Source organism: Mercenaria mercenaria, chromosome 6 (assembly GCF_021730395.1).
Source record: "Mercenaria mercenaria strain notata chromosome 6, MADL_Memer_1, whole genome shotgun sequence".
NCBI lineage: Eukaryota > Metazoa > Mollusca > Bivalvia > Venerida > Veneridae > Mercenaria > Mercenaria mercenaria.
Window position 1 is genome coordinate 66,186,735 of NC_069366.1, and position 15,819 is coordinate 66,202,553.

A 15,819-nucleotide genomic window follows, 5' to 3' on the forward strand; every position below is an offset into this window, starting at 1 on the left:
CCGTGGTCGAGTGCTGACTGACGGGGTGTGGAATGTGTTCATGTGAGGAAGCGATCCAGCTGGCTTACGCAAGGTTTGGATTTTAAAAAAAACAAGGAAGAATATCCAACAGGGAAAGCCACGTTCAAAAAACACAGCCTCCCCAAAGACACAAAAGGACAAAACAAACAAATACAATAAGGCGTGTCTAGAGAGATTCTAAGTTATCACTCTTCTATAAGATTCATCATGATCTGATTGCTATCCAAATCGTAGATTACCTGACCCCAATGACCCGTTGTGTCCGCTATGGCCATTCCCTAAGTTATAGGTTAATTACTGCAACCACTGACTATTACAAGTTTTCTTATTTTCCGAGAGCAGTGTACCATTGGAACCAACTTCCCCCCAGTGTCGCCCACCTCCCTACTCTAGAGCAGTTCAGTGCTGCAGTTTGCAGCATTGAACATGTCTCGCCCTAGTTATCCTGCAAACTCAAGTTTTAACCTTTTTATATCACCAAAGTTATTTTTAGTTTCTTCCACTCTAAATTTTTACCACTATATTCTTTCTCTTTTTGATTTTGATGCGCAAAACGTCTACGTACCCGCAAGGGGTTTGACGTCAACGGCAGATAGATAAGGTCGGTGGTTCTACCCTGGTGCCCACTCGTGATGAAATAAATGCATGTACGGAAGCGTGACATGGGGTCTTCCTCCACCATCATCAAAGCTGGAAAGTCGCTATATAACCATAAATTTTGTGTTGGTGCGACGTCGACCAGACCCAACAAAATAAATAATACTGAAAATAGTTATGACAAGTTACATATCACAGCTTTGATCTAGAACGTGAAAATGTTTGTTTTCACTTAAAACTATCTTTTGCTTGGGGGTGGGGGGAGGGAAATGGCAAAAAATAATCGGGAATGGGGTTGCGCCACGGGAATGCAGTTGCTCGTATACAATATGGCATCTAATTGTCCTTTTTACATCCCAGTTGTTTTTAAAATGTCCTTGTTTCCTTCTTATATTATTTTATCCTTTTTTGACAATTAAGAAACCAGCTTTGTAGCCAGTGTCCTTAGCAGTTTACGACCAACGCTAGACAAAAAGTACACATACAGATCACCCGCTGGAATGTTTGCAAAAACATACAATCAACACAGACACTTTGTATTTGCTATTCATATTGAGGTTAAAACACATGTAACATTTGCCTCAAGGAATTTGACTTCAAATGGTCTTAATCGACATAATAGCAGCTAGGAAACACGATGTTGGGTTTCGCGCCGTTTTCAACTGTGTTTCAGTTAAGTTTGGGTGAGCAGTTAACTAAGTCGGGTATTCAGTACCCGTTGTTACATGTTTTCTGTATGTGCCAACTTCTCAACATGGATCAGAGGTGGAGGAAAAATGATTTTAGTCTCAATGTCTTTTATCATAGCGGAGACCATGCGCCTCACCCGAGGATCGAAGTCATAACCTTGCGATACGTAGATCTGCTCTCTCCCTGATTATTGCAAAATGATTTCACTATTGTCGTTTGTTTTGCATCTGTGAATGCAATATCTGCTCAATTTGACCAAGGCCAAACAGTCAGACAAGTGGATGAAAAGACAGACGAGCATACCGAGAGGTCAGAGTGAAACTGTTTTAAGTACATACAGATAAAAAACCACTTTTGCTCTCATCCCTCGATATGGACAACGATGAAACCATATCCCCACGACATTGCGTAGAGGTAAAAGCCGTAATCATTATCACAGTCAAAATACATTATTACTATCCTCCGTCCATTTAATAGCTATTTCCTGTGCAGTTATTTATTTGCTTCGTCTATATCCACGGTACACTTTCAGGTCATCAAAAAGTATAAATATCTCCCTAACAACAAAACGTACCGATCTTATTGATATCTTACACAATACTGAATGATGTAATTATAATAAAATCGCTCGATTCAGTTTTTATTCTTATTTTCTATTTGTTGTTTTATGTTTGAAATCCTACCACCTTACTGAACATTTATGAGCCATCATGCAACTTTTAGCGAGAATTATGCCATTATAGGAGTGAGGAGACACATTTCCATCATAATTGTAGATCTATATTGCATATGATCAAGCTTTTCGAAACTCTTCGATTTTGATAAACATATCACCATAAAATACACACAAAAAATAGTAAAAAAACTTACCAACGTTTATTGATTTATCACTTTCTGACCGTTTTCCCCGCAGTATCGGTAAATAACATGTGCAAGAAATATAGAAGTTTACTCCCCTTTGTATGTACTCCGCCATTTGCATCGGAAATGGATTATTTGTATTTGTGATCTGTCTTAGATGATTGTAACAAGACTACAGTATCCTTAAAATTGTGAATTCATACCTGTACGAGAACTGAAATATGCAAGATTAGCTGTAGTATTACTCCGGTAGCAATGTTTGCAAATTATGACAGTCCAGGTTGTTGTAGCTATAGATCTACCTAGTTCAGTATCTAGTTCAAAACAGTTTCGCAAGAGTGTCATATGAAATGTGTGATACGGGGAAGGTGAATAGCTAGCTTTTAAGGTAAAATAGGGACACAACTATATGAATCATTTGGTTTTGTAATCACAAGGTCTATTTAAATATTGACATTGGTTGCAAAATTGCACATGGATAATATATATACAGTGATACATATATAAAACTGAAACTAGATATTGATTAAAACAACTCTGTGGATTTACTTTACCTCAGGTGTTTCCAAGTAAGTGTTTTTCTTTTGATTTATAGATTCTACTTAGCATTATACAAAAATTGATCTGGATTTCACTGCAGCAGAACTTGTATGGAGTTGAACTATGTTAATTGTTTCATTTTTATCCTCCAAAATGATTTATAATAAAACTATTGCTAATGCACATGTATAAAGGTGAATTTAATCTGCCAGAGTAACGGTTTTTATGTTTTATGTTTCACAATAGGTTTACAATATCCCTAGTTATTTTCAGTAGTTCGGAAATAACTTTCCGTAGACATCACTTGAATATTCTGAATTACATTAGCAGAGTTGTTGTGATGTCCTGTTACATATTATATTAATGTTTTTTCATTTCAGCCTGTTGATTTGTTTTAATTTAATTGATAGCGAGTTACTGTCGTTATTAAGTATGAACTCCTAATTTTTTAACAACCCTTATTTAATATGCTCCTGCTTGCATGACTGCAAAGCTATAGCTGGTGGACATTACAGCCCAGAGACATGCCTTCATATGGTGCATAGTCCTGAAGAATCTCTAAGCAGAATGCTTGACACCAGCAATGAGCATACATACAAAGACAAAGACACATATATATTTGGATGAAAATGGTTTGAAACATTTACACATACGGTAGATCAATTTTAAGTATGAGTTGTATGCAACATTTTCTGTTAAATAATATAGGCTCCTTACTCTCGTTACTGTAACCAAATAGATACAATGCTCCAGATAAACCATTTTAATTGTGTTTGCTTGCCAGATTTTCACTACGCAGCTGCATATCTCAAATAGATATCTCAAATGGGCACCTATGTGAACCCAAAGAAAATAGCAACATGTTCGCCTGATTCAAGGGTTCAGAGTGACCTAGATTTTAATGTGTGTGGTTGGATGGTCCATTATCCAATGTTGTTATACTAAAACATTTTCTACATATACTTTGAAACTAATAGTTAAGTTATTATACCAAACTTGGTTTGTAGCATCTTGGTGCGGTTAAGTACTGCCAGAGTTAAAAATAGAAATACTTTGAAACAACTTCTTCTCATCAACAGATAGATGCTTATCAGTCTTGATCCTGAGTATTGTTTGATGGACCTTTCTTAAGTTTATTCCACTGATACCACTTGACTATACTAGTGGGTGGGCCATCAGAGCTGGAAATAGAAAAAAACAACATTAATGAAATACACACTTCTTTGCATAGACTGCTAGGTAGATGTTTGCCAGACTTGGTCAAAATGTTAAGGTCAGGTGAGCAGCGACTCTCTTGTAGAAAAAAACATTTATATTTAAACAGTGATTAATTCTTTTCTCAGGTCTGGCAGCTTTTCATGCTTATTCCTCTTAGCAGTTGACATAGTGTCAGAGACTCTGCCAGAATCCATCTATTAAACCAAGTAAACAAAGTAAATGTTTATGAACTAAAATTATTGACAATCAATGTTCTGCTTTAAAACTGAAACAGACTATATGTTGCAGAAACTGATACTGACTATAGTTCAATTACTAGGACACTATTTATAAGTGAAACAATTTTATCTGAATTAGGATCATAAATTTGTGAAGTGGATTGAGCTGACAAACACTTGGAGATATTTTGTATTGAAAACAAAGTATGTAATTTTTGGTTACCTATTTTATTTCAGAATGGATAAAAATGGGTAAGACATTGATTGATTCTGGCTATTATAACTTTTCGCATCCTTGACTGGCATACAGCAGTTTATAGCGTATAATTAAACCTATTTGCCAAATATTTTAGCTTGATATTTTTCACGATTTAACTTTTAATCAAAGAGTTATTAGTATACTACTACTTTGAAACTACTGGTTAAATTATTATTATTTCTGTTGTTATGATGGAGGCAGGGCCTCCGTTGCTGAGTGGTTAGGCCTAAAAAAAATCTTTGTTTCCAGTAAAATGCTCAAAAAAAATTAGGGTAGGTAGGTCGGAATTTTTTTTATTTTTTTTATTTTTTTATGTTTTTTTTTTTTTAAGAGACTTTTTGGAAATTATTTTTTTTTGTCCAAAAATGAATACAAATAAGAGGGTTATGCCTTTAGAGGATCAGTAAGTTGATTTCTAACATCACTGACCATGTTTAAAGCATAAAAATTGCAGTTGTGTAACTTTTTATTAAAAAGTTGAAAAAAATATTCTCCAAGGCCATAAAAACATTCAGGGTCGGGCCAGAACTTTAGGGTAGGCCAAGATACCGGAAACAAACAATTTTTTTTTTTAAGCTTAAGGTTGCTGATTTTGAATCATTTGCCCCTCAACGATTTGGGTTTGAGCCTCACTAAGGGTGTTGAATTCTTCATGTGATGAAGCCATCCAACGTGCTTACGGAAGGTTAGTGGTTCTACCAAGGTACCCGCCCGTGAAATAATGCACGGAGGGGCACCAGGGGTCTTTCTCCACCATCAAACCTGGAAGGTCGCCATATGACATAATTGTGTCGGTGCGATGTTAACCCCCCCCCCCCCCCCCCCCAAAAAAAAAAAAACTGAAGAAGGCATTAAGAGCCAAAACAATTGTTTAACAAATAGATATAAATAGAAATATTAGTGTTAGTTTGGTTTTGAATTATTTAAAATAGTATGTTCTTTGAGAATATTTAAGTGCATGCAAAAACTGTGTATACGTGCTTGATAATGTACTGCAGAATATTAATCATACCTTCCTTTGCTCAATCTTTAAATTTAGAAAACTCGATAACTGTGATGATCACAATTTTAAAGGCACTGGCCCTCAGATCATAAGACAACAAAACAAAAAAGAAAAGAACATTTAGGTATCGAGAAATTAATACTATATTTCTTAAGAATGCTTTGAAGCTTAATTACTGACACACTATTATGGAAACACATGAGTTTTTACTAATTTTTACAGTTACATCGAAAAGCATTTGTAACACACGGTAATCTGCCTTACTTATTATAAATCTATATTTAACGCATTAAACACGTAAACCTTCATAGTGGTATTGGTAATTTTAGACAGCGGAAAAAATTTTGTTGCCACCGCGGCCTGAGTTTAATTCCCGGCCAGGCATGTTTTTTTTCTTGATTTGGCATTTTTAAGATAGTTTGGTAACAAAAAATCATATTCTGATGTTCATAATATGACCAAACTTCAATTTTAAAGAAAGATCATATTGAGCCAAAACCTGGAGGTCAGTGCATTTAAGAATATTTTTTCAGTTTTTATCTTTTTATCAACATTTTATCTCTATTCTTTTTCAAGGTATTTCAATAATTAAGAGAATCATTATCATTAATAAAGATCTAGGATTTTATAAGATTGTACACTCAAAGGAAAATGTTTTGTCATAATGTTTCAACAAAAAAGAAAACTGATCACAACTTTAACATGTATGTTATCAGATTCACTTGAGTTAAATGGTTACATTTTTATTCAGACTTTATCATAGACTCTTTCAATGTGTAAAATCATGAATTTTAATTTAAAACCCAATCTTAAGAATGAACCTCACTAAGTTGTGCACCGGGTGTTTTAATTAGGATTTCACACAGCGGGTCACAGTAAAAGACGTTTACTTAACGGTAGTCAAAAATTATTTATGTCCATCCATTTGTCTGAAGTTGTGTCATGCTCACAGGATTGTCATTTAGCATAAGAAGTGGTGGACAGTCATGGTGTTTTAACTGGGGCCATGACTTAGTTAGAAATATGAATAAAAGGGACCTATTTGACCTAGGATTATGAAACATTATAGGAATATTATTTAGCATGTGAAGTTGTGCAACTGGGGTTTTGCTTGAGATTTTACCCGATGAGACCAAAGTTATGGCCCTTGACTTTGTCAAAAATATGCATAAAAAGACATAGAAGTTTGTGTCAAGCAAATCTTAAAAATTGACCTAGTCATGAAATCCAATAGGAAATTATTCAGCATGTAAAGTGCACCTGGGGTTTTGTCTAGGATTTCTGTAGGTCAGACCAGAGATATGGTACCTACAGACAAGAGATATGACACCTACAGACAAGAGATATGGCACCTGCAGACCAGAGATATGGCACCTGCAGACCAGAGATATGACACCTACAGACAAGAGATATGGCACCTACAGACCAGAGATATGGCACCTACAGACCAGAGATATGGCACCTACAGACCAGAGATATGGCACCTAAAGACAAGAGGTATGGCACCTACAGACCAGAGATATTGCACCTAAAGACAAGAGATATGGCACCTACAAACCAGAGATATCACACCTACGGACCAGAGATATAGCACCTACAGACCAGAGATATAGCACCTAAAGACAAGAGATATGGCACCTACAGACAAGAGATATGGCACCTACAGACCAGAGATATCGCACCTAAAGACAAAAGATATGGCACCTACAGACAAGAGATATCGCACCTACAGACAAGAGATATCGCACCTACTGACCAGAGATATGGCACCTACAGATCAGAGATATGGCACCTACAGACCAGAGATATCGCACCTACAGACCAGAGATATCACACCTACAGACAAGAGATATCCCACCTGCTGACCAGAGATATTGCATCTAAAGACAAGAGATATGGCCCTACAGACCAGAGATATGGCACCTACAGACAAGAGATATGGCACCTTAACAGACCAGAGATATGGCACCTACAGACAAGAGATATGGCACCTACAGACCAGAGATATGGCACCTTAACAGACAAGAGATACGGCACCTACAGTCCCCAGATATCGCACCTACAGACCAGAGATATATCCCCTGATTTAGTCAAAAATATGCATAAAGAGCATTGTACAAGTTGTTATCCAAAGTATTTCAAAAAGTATATGACCTAGAGTCATAATACATTATTGGATTGTTGTATATCATATGAAGTTGTGCACCTGGTTTGCTAGCCAGACCAGAGTTATGATCTTTGACTTTATGAAAAATACACCTAAAGTGCTGAAATCTTTATGTTGCGTATGTCTTTAAAAAAATTCCAGTGAACACCCATGTAGTTTAAAGTTGACTGTGTAAGAGACCATGAGGGCCATGTTCAAAGTTGAATGCTTGTATACTGACAGTTTTATGTTTGTGTTATGTGAAATATTGCTTATAGTACAAATCAAGAAAAATACAACAAACATAGTATAGGCAGTGGAACTAAAGTAGGAACTAACTATTCTAGATAGATATGTAGTTAACAAGGCAAACATGCAAATTATTTCTTTAGGCTTGAAGTCTCTGGGCCAAAATAAAATGTTAAAAAGTCAAGACTTTCCACATCAGAACTTTGTATATTTCATCATGTGAAAAAATGCTGTCAGTTAGAAAGATGGTTTTATCTAGTAGGCATGCTCTTCTTGCTGTGACAAATGTGCGAAATCCAACAAAAATTCTGATTGCTGTGACAAATGTGTGACATACAACATAAATTCTTATCACTGTGACAAATGTGTGACTCAGATTGCTGCGACAAATGTGTGACATCCAACAGAATTGCTTTAAATAACCACTTTAGATGGAATATTTATATGGTTGCTAGTTTACTCGGAGAAGTGTTTTATATATTAAATCTGTGCATGCATCTATCTGTCTATGCATCTCGCATTGCTTGAACTCTTCGAGATTTCTAAGTGCTTTAGTGCAATTTCAATACATCAGTTGTCAAGCATATGGCAAGTCTGTATGCTCTGCCATTATGTCTTGTAGAGAAATTGTGTTTATTTTAAAGGTGGCTGGCTGCTTAAGAGAGGTTTGACAGTTAAGGGTAGACTTTGAGTCTTTTTCAGGATTCAGTAAAGTAATTTGAAGAACCCTGTACCAAGAGTGTTCAAATTATTTTGATTTATCAAAAAACATGGACACCAGAGTGCATTCTCACTTTCAATATATCTAAAGTAGAATTATTTTTTTTTAATCTCTTCTTGAGAAACTGCTGGCCCAAAATTGAAATAACTCCACACAAATTTCCTTCGTTGATTGTAAACAAAGACTTCTAATTGTTCTGATTTATCGAAAAACATGGCAGCCAGAGCTAAAAAAAATAAGAAAATCTTCAAACAACATTTCTTCCTTTACCTCTGGTCTGACTTTGAAATATTTCACAGAAATATTCCTTGGAGGACCCTCCATTAAGATTATTCAAGTTTTTCTGATTTGTCCAAAAAACATGGCCACTAGAGCTTAAATAGAAATATTTCCAATCAACATTTCTAAATCACATTCTGTTTCAATTCACACAAATGCTTTACTGTACTAGACAAATGATATCACATGTTCTAGATCGGTATTTTAGTTTTACTAGACAACTAGTATGTTCTACCTTGACGTTGACCTGTGAATGCATGCCACTTTTACGAAAAGTAGAATTTAGATCTAGATTTTGATCGTACTAAAATTAAATGGAAGTGAAACTATTTTGAAATGTTTATGAAAAGTAAATATTTCTCAAGGTTTTTCCATACCTCATGTTTTTATTTCGATGCAAATGAGATGTGGAACCAAAATTTGTAGTCCTGTTTGGCGCCATATTACCTATACTGTGTTGGTGCGCCGTAAAACCCAAATAAATAAATAAATAAATTCTCTAAATAACTGTCAGCTACAGGACAGGTGTACTCCTGTATTCTCTATTCAGGTACATTGTATTGTTTGGTTTGGTTTGTAGGAGTGTTTGTATAGTAATACAGTAAACCTCGCTTATAAGGAACAGCTTGGGACCTCTAAAAATTGTTCCTTATAACCGAAGTTCCTTATATCCGTATAGCGTACTAGTTCCTTGTAACCGAGGTTTGTATAACGAACACAATTTGTATAGCGAACACTATTTGACTGACGTTTGAAAAGGGCTATGTGTTCACACTCCGGGCCGACCATGAATCAATGTTGCGAGTCTAGTACCGGTCCTTTCCGGGAGAGATGATAAGGTAAACTGCCTGCATGTTTATGACTGAAATAGTGTTGAAACACGGCAATAAACCTAAACTAAGCCAAAATGTACGTCGGTAAGAATGACCGTAATTTGTGTTTATTTTTTGTCGTTTTTTTCTATCTTCTTTTTTTAGAGAGGGCTACATTATGACTATGAGATATGTTGCAGTTACTCCCCTTACCTTGCTCGAGTGCATGTTATGAGAATAGGCATCAATACTAATACAAAAAATGTTCAAATTTTAATTACAAAAATCAAAAATGTTAAATTAGACGACCCATTAAAATCTAAAAGTAGGGTATTTATGACATATAGTGCATTATGACTAGACAACAGCGCCATACATACGGATTAAAGTGTAAATTATACCTATAGTTCTGCAATTGTCCATTTTAGCACCTGCTATACTTTTTACAATTGGAAATTTGATAAACTGGACTGTTTGCCATTGTTAATGACGCGTAATTAGCACATTTATTTAGGACAGTATGACCGTGACCGTTACTGATTTTCGTTCACTATTGTCAACATGAAATACCTAATACATGTAGATCTTAGCTCTCGAACGTAATCTTGAGTAAATATAAGTCTACTATCGTCTTGTATTTGGTAAATGTTAATGATATTATATATTTTCTTTTTATCGTATCCGTGAATATCATAGAAATGAAATAAGTTGTGTTTATTCATGGGCATTAAAGCGCATGAAAATGCCGTTACTTTGATGTCATCAGCGATTCTCCTGTTTATTTCTGGTTTTCAATAATTTTTATTCCTTATGTCTGTTCGCTATAACCGAGGGGTTTTCCATTGAATTTCGTACTTTGGGACTAGAAAAAGTGTTCCTTATAACCGAGTGTTCCTTATAACAGAGTTCCCTATAACCGAGGATTTTTACATTGAATAAAGAAGGAATTAGATCGGGGAATTGGAAACTGTTCCTTATAACCGAGTGTTCCTTATATCCGAGTTCCTTATAAGTGAGGTTTATTGTATTATAATTTCTTTTTTGCGCAATAAAATTCTGTACAAAGTTATTTGAACAGAGAGGTTTGCCGGAGGTCAGTAGGGAGGTCAGTAGTTGCTTCAAGTAGTTCTGTCCACCTTGATTGAAATGGATTTCTTGTATAATTACCAGTTTTCACACCTAACTTAATATAGCAATGTATGATTCAATGTACTTAAAGCCAATGTACCTCTTTTCAACATTTCATTTGGCTAGTAAAACAATTTAGGATACTACTGTTTATTGATAATGTTTTCCTCCTGGCATAATTGTGAGGATGGGTAGATTTCAAAATAATTGATAAAATAACAATTCAGAAGACTTTATATTTGCATAATTTGGCCATTATTGAATTTTAATTAATATGCAGGCAGTGCATTAGATATTTCTATCATGGCAACAGATAATATATAATCCTAAAATTGTTTTTAAGGATTCTGCTCCAATACTTACCTGCTCTCCACAAGTAACAGAAAACTTTCCCACCAGTTTTCATAGATTCTATACCAGAACAAAGCTGATCTTCACAAGTTACAACTTCCCAATATCTCTACTGTCAAATTAACATACATTTGCCTTGCCTTGGGATCAAACCCACAACCTCTGGCCTGGGAATCAAACCTGAACCTCTTGCCCGGTGGTTAAACTCACAACCTCTGGTCTGGGGGACAAAACCCTTAATCTCTTGATTCACAGAGATTTCCTTACATACAGATGTACCAGAATTCACCATGTGAGCTAATTTAGTAAGGAAAGGATTTTCAGTATATACATTGTACTTTTCATAGTTTATCATCTTTTTTCAGAATTCCTTTTTCCAACAGAGTGACCCCTAGGGAAGATACAGGGCAAAAAGGTATCACAATGCAGTCAACATGGTTTGGCCAGTTCAAGGCCATGATGTTTAAGGTTCTGCTCTTGAAACGCAGAAATAAAAAGACGACATTGTGGGTATGTTTAATCTTATTTTTCTCAGTAAATAGAGAGTATTGCACTGGTTTGACCATCTTCAGTAAAGTAGAAAGCATTCCCCTGGTTTTTGCCTGTTTTTCCTTTACATCAGTTTAAATTTTGGACTATATATGAGCCGTGCCATGGGAAAACCAACATAGTGGCTTTGCCACCAGCATGGATCCAGACCAGCCTGCGCATCTGCGCAGTCTGGTCAGGATCCATGCTGTTCGCTTTCCAAGTCTATTGCAATTAGAGAAACTGTTAGCGAACAGCATGGATCCTGACCAGACTGCGCGGATGCGCAGGCTGGTCTGGATCCATGCTGGTCGCAAAGCCATTATGTTGGTTTTCTCATGGCGTGGCTCATGTTTTATGACGCTATTACAGTGCATCTTTAAAAGAGAGAATACAACATTTCACAGTTTTGACCTGTCAGTTTACCCCGCTGTAAAATTTAGAATATTTCACTATTGTGATGACACATTTTACATCTCTATTCTAATGCATTAATTGTATAGAAAAAAATTCTCTTTTAAAGCAACTGCTTCATTTAATCAGTTAAATGGGAAATATTTCACTGTTTTGAAAAAAGCATTTTATGTTGCTTCAATGTTATAAGGAAGATTTTATATACTTGAACAATATTGTTGTATCATTCACAAAAAGCATATTCAAAAAGGTGTCATTGAAAAAGAATCTTCCAAATGGGCCAACACAATTTCAAAACTAACCTTGAATCATAGCTAAAACTCATTTTTCTGAAGAAAGAATTATCAATATAATATGTGATTTTTCATTGAATTTACTCTTTAACATGCTAACGGCAAGTGATTCTACCTATGTGGCCAGTACAGACCAAGATCAGCCAGCATATCTGTATAGTATAAAGTTTGTTTGTTTGTTTGTTTTGGGTTTAACGCCGTTTTTCAACAGTATTTCAGTCATGTAACGGCAGGCAGTTAACCTAACCAGTGTTCCTGGATTCTGTACCAGTACAAACCTGTTCTCTGCAAGTAACTGCCAACTTCCCCACATGAATCAGAGGTGGAGGACTAATGATTTCAGACACAATGTCGTTTATCAAACAGTCACAGAGAACATACGCCCCGCCCGAGGATCGAACTCGCGACCCCGCGATCTGTAGACCGACGCTCTACCTACTGAGCTTATCGGGCGGGTAGTATAGTATAAAGTACTTCCCTACAAAAAAATTGATTTTACAGTAAATACTTGAACAGCAATAATGTCTTTCTACTCAGTTCTGCAAAATGATGATAGAATTTTATTCACTACATTTTGAATATTTATTTCAGGAATTTCTTTTGCCAATATACTTCATCATGATTTTGGCAATTATTCGGGCAACAACACCATCTGATCCACTGGGTCAGTTTGGCAATTTTCCAAACTATTCGCTATATAACAGTGCATTTTACATGCAAATGGCAAATAAAACCCTTCTGGTTTCACCAGATACAGCTGAAGTTCAAAAGTTGATGACGGACGTGAAACAGTTAATTCTCGACAAGACCAGCCAGACAGTAGATGTGGAGTATTTCGCAAACTCATCAGAAGCTCTGAATGCTTATGAAAATAACAAAACCATGGTGTTGGCAGGAATTGTGTTCAATTATAATAATGGTTCAAACTTGACTTATGCATTACGCTTCACTGATGGAAATTTGCCATCTACTGATAACAGTAAAGTTTACACTGGGCAAGGTGGCTGCCGCAGGAAAGTAAATGGTGAACAGAAAAATGATGAAGGGCTCCAGAATGATGGTACATGTACTGTTAACAATTATCTTTTCACGGCATTCTCGATTTTACAGACTGCAATCGATACAGTATTAATTCGAGAAGAAACGGGAGTGTCATCATTTTCTATACCAGATATCTTAGTAGAGATGTTACCAAAAGCAGCCTTTCTACAGGACACCAGTTACATTCAGATCATTTCTTCAATATATTTTGTGATCGCTTATTCACCATTGATAACTATGTTGACTGTTGCCTTGGTGAATGAAAAAGAGAAGAAGATAAAGGAGGGAATGAGAATGATGGGACTTAGATCTTCCGTATTTTGGTAAGACTTATTATTTCGAGTTGTTAGGTCTTCCGTATTTTGGTAAGACTTATTATTTCGAATTGTTAGGTCTTCCGTATTTTGGTAAGACTTATTATTTCGAGTTGTTAGGTCTTCCGTATTTTGGTAAGACTTATTATTTAGAGTTGTTAGGATTTCTGTATTTTTTGGTAAGACTTATTATTTCGAGTTGTTAGGTCTTCCGTTTTTTGGTAAGACTTATTATTTCGAGTTGTTAGGTCTTCCGTATTTTGGTAAGACTTATTATTTCGAGTTGTTAGGTCTTCCGTATTTTGGTAAGACTTATTATTTCGAGTTGTTAGGATTTCCGTATTTTGGTAAGACTTATTATTTCGAATTGTTAGGTCTTCCGTATTTTGGTAAGACTTATTATTTCGAGTTGTTAGGTCTTCCGTATTTTGGTAAGACTTATTATTTCGAGTTGTTAGGATTTCCGTATTTTGGTAAGACTTATTATTTCGAGTTGTTAGGTCTTCCGTATTTTGGTAAGACTTATTATTTCGAGTTGTTAGGTCTTCTGTATTTTGGTAAGACTTATTATTTCGAGTTGTTAGGTCTTCCGTATTTTGGTAAGACTTATTATTTCGAGTTGTTAGGATTTCCGTATTTTGGTAAGACTTATTATTTCGAGTTGTTAGGTCTTCCGTATTTGGTAAGACTTATTATTTCGAGTTGTTAGGTCTTCCGTATTTTGGTAAGACTTATTATTTCGAGTTGTTAGGATTTCCGTATTTTGGTAAGACTTATTATTTCGAGTTGTTAGGTCTTCCGTATTTTGGTAAGACTTATTATTTCGAGTTGTTAGGTCTTCCGTATTTTGGTAAGACTTATTATTTCGAGTTGTTAGGTCTTCCGTGTTTTGGTAAGACTTATTATTTCGAGTTGTTAGGATTTCCGTATTTTGGTAAGACTTATTATTTCGAGTTGTTAGGTCTTCCGTATTTGGTAAGACTTATTATTTCGAGTTGTTAGGTCTTCCGTATTTTGGTAAGACTTATTATTTCGAGTTGTTAGGATTTCCGTATTTTGGTAAGACTTATTATTTCGAGTTGTTAGGTCTTCCGTATTTTGGTAAGACTTATTATTTCGAGTTGTTAGGTCTTCCGTATTTTGGTAAGACTTATTATTTCGAGTTGTTAGGTGTTCCGTATTTTGGTAAGACTTATTATTTAGAGTTGTTTCTCCACACCATCTTTTTTTTTTGTTCTGCATGATTGTGTCACATATGAAAAACAGATGAAAATGTGTATGAATAACTAAAAATTTTAAATGTACAATGTATACAAAGGCCAAGGGACTTAAGAATGGCAAATATTCAATTTGTCATAACTCATAATGTCATAATGTTTATTGTAACTTAATACTTGTGAGAGTTTGCAGATGTACAGATGTGCTGGCAGTTTATGATCTGCACTGGTCGCAAAGGTAGAATCATTCATCATGATAAGGGTTAAGACATTGAGAATTTGTTCATTATTGAGATGGTACCGGTATGTTGTAAGTAGCTGAATTGTAGTGCAACAAGGTCACAGACTCATGAGGTCTTTTTGTTTTAGGCGAAGTTTGCAGATATTATGTAAGAATAGATTTTCTCTTTCTCCTGCAAAATATAATACTATCAGTGACTAGAAATATTCTTGTATTTTCAGGATATCTTATTTCTTGGTGTACGTTCTTATCATCACTGTGGTTACTGGTATAGTGACAATCATAGCGTTTGCAGCAAAGTTTTTCGAGAACAGCAACTTGTTTTTCTTCTTTATCCTACTCTTCTTATACGGCTTGTCCATCATCGCTTTGGCATTTCTGTTTACACCATTCTTCAATAAAACTACAGTAAGTATATGAGCCCTGCCACGAGAAAATCAACATAGTGGCTTTGCGACCAGCATGGATCCAGACCAGCCTGCGCATCCATGCAGTCTGGTCAAGATCCAGGCTGTTCACTTTCAGTTCCCACTGCTATTATAGAAACCATTAGCGAACAGCATGGATCCTGACCAGACTGCGCGGACGCGCAGCTGGTCTGGATCCATGCTGGTCACATAGCCACTATGTTGGTTTTCTCATGGCGTGGCTCATATCATTGTTAAAATATATACCAGA

At 35.7% G+C, this 15,819-nt stretch overlaps 1 protein-coding gene across 5 annotated transcripts in view; it reads left to right on the top strand.

Annotated features, from left to right (window-relative positions):
* Window positions 1-2,349: 2,349 nt before the first annotated feature.
* The window catches only part of LOC123548541 (cholesterol transporter ABCA5-like), a 68,564-nt gene continuing 55,094 nt past the window's right edge, over window positions 2,350-15,819 (top strand). For 2 of the 5 annotated variants that reach the window (XR_008371419.1, XM_053546207.1), the window contains exons 1-4: window positions 4,323-4,397; window positions 11,459-11,603; window positions 12,920-13,692; window positions 15,363-15,549. Coding sequence is in view for 3 of the 5 variants with exons in the window: in XM_053546207.1 (XP_053402182.1) it covers window positions 4,384-4,397; window positions 11,459-11,603; window positions 12,920-13,692; window positions 15,363-15,549 (1,119 nt within the window). In the remaining 2 variants the exon portion in view is untranslated. Of the gene's footprint in view, window positions 2,739-4,302; window positions 4,398-11,458; window positions 11,604-12,919; window positions 13,693-15,362; window positions 15,550-15,819 lie in introns of those variants that run through there. The other 3 variants (XM_053546208.1, XM_053546209.1, XM_053546211.1) reach the window with 3 other exon arrangements.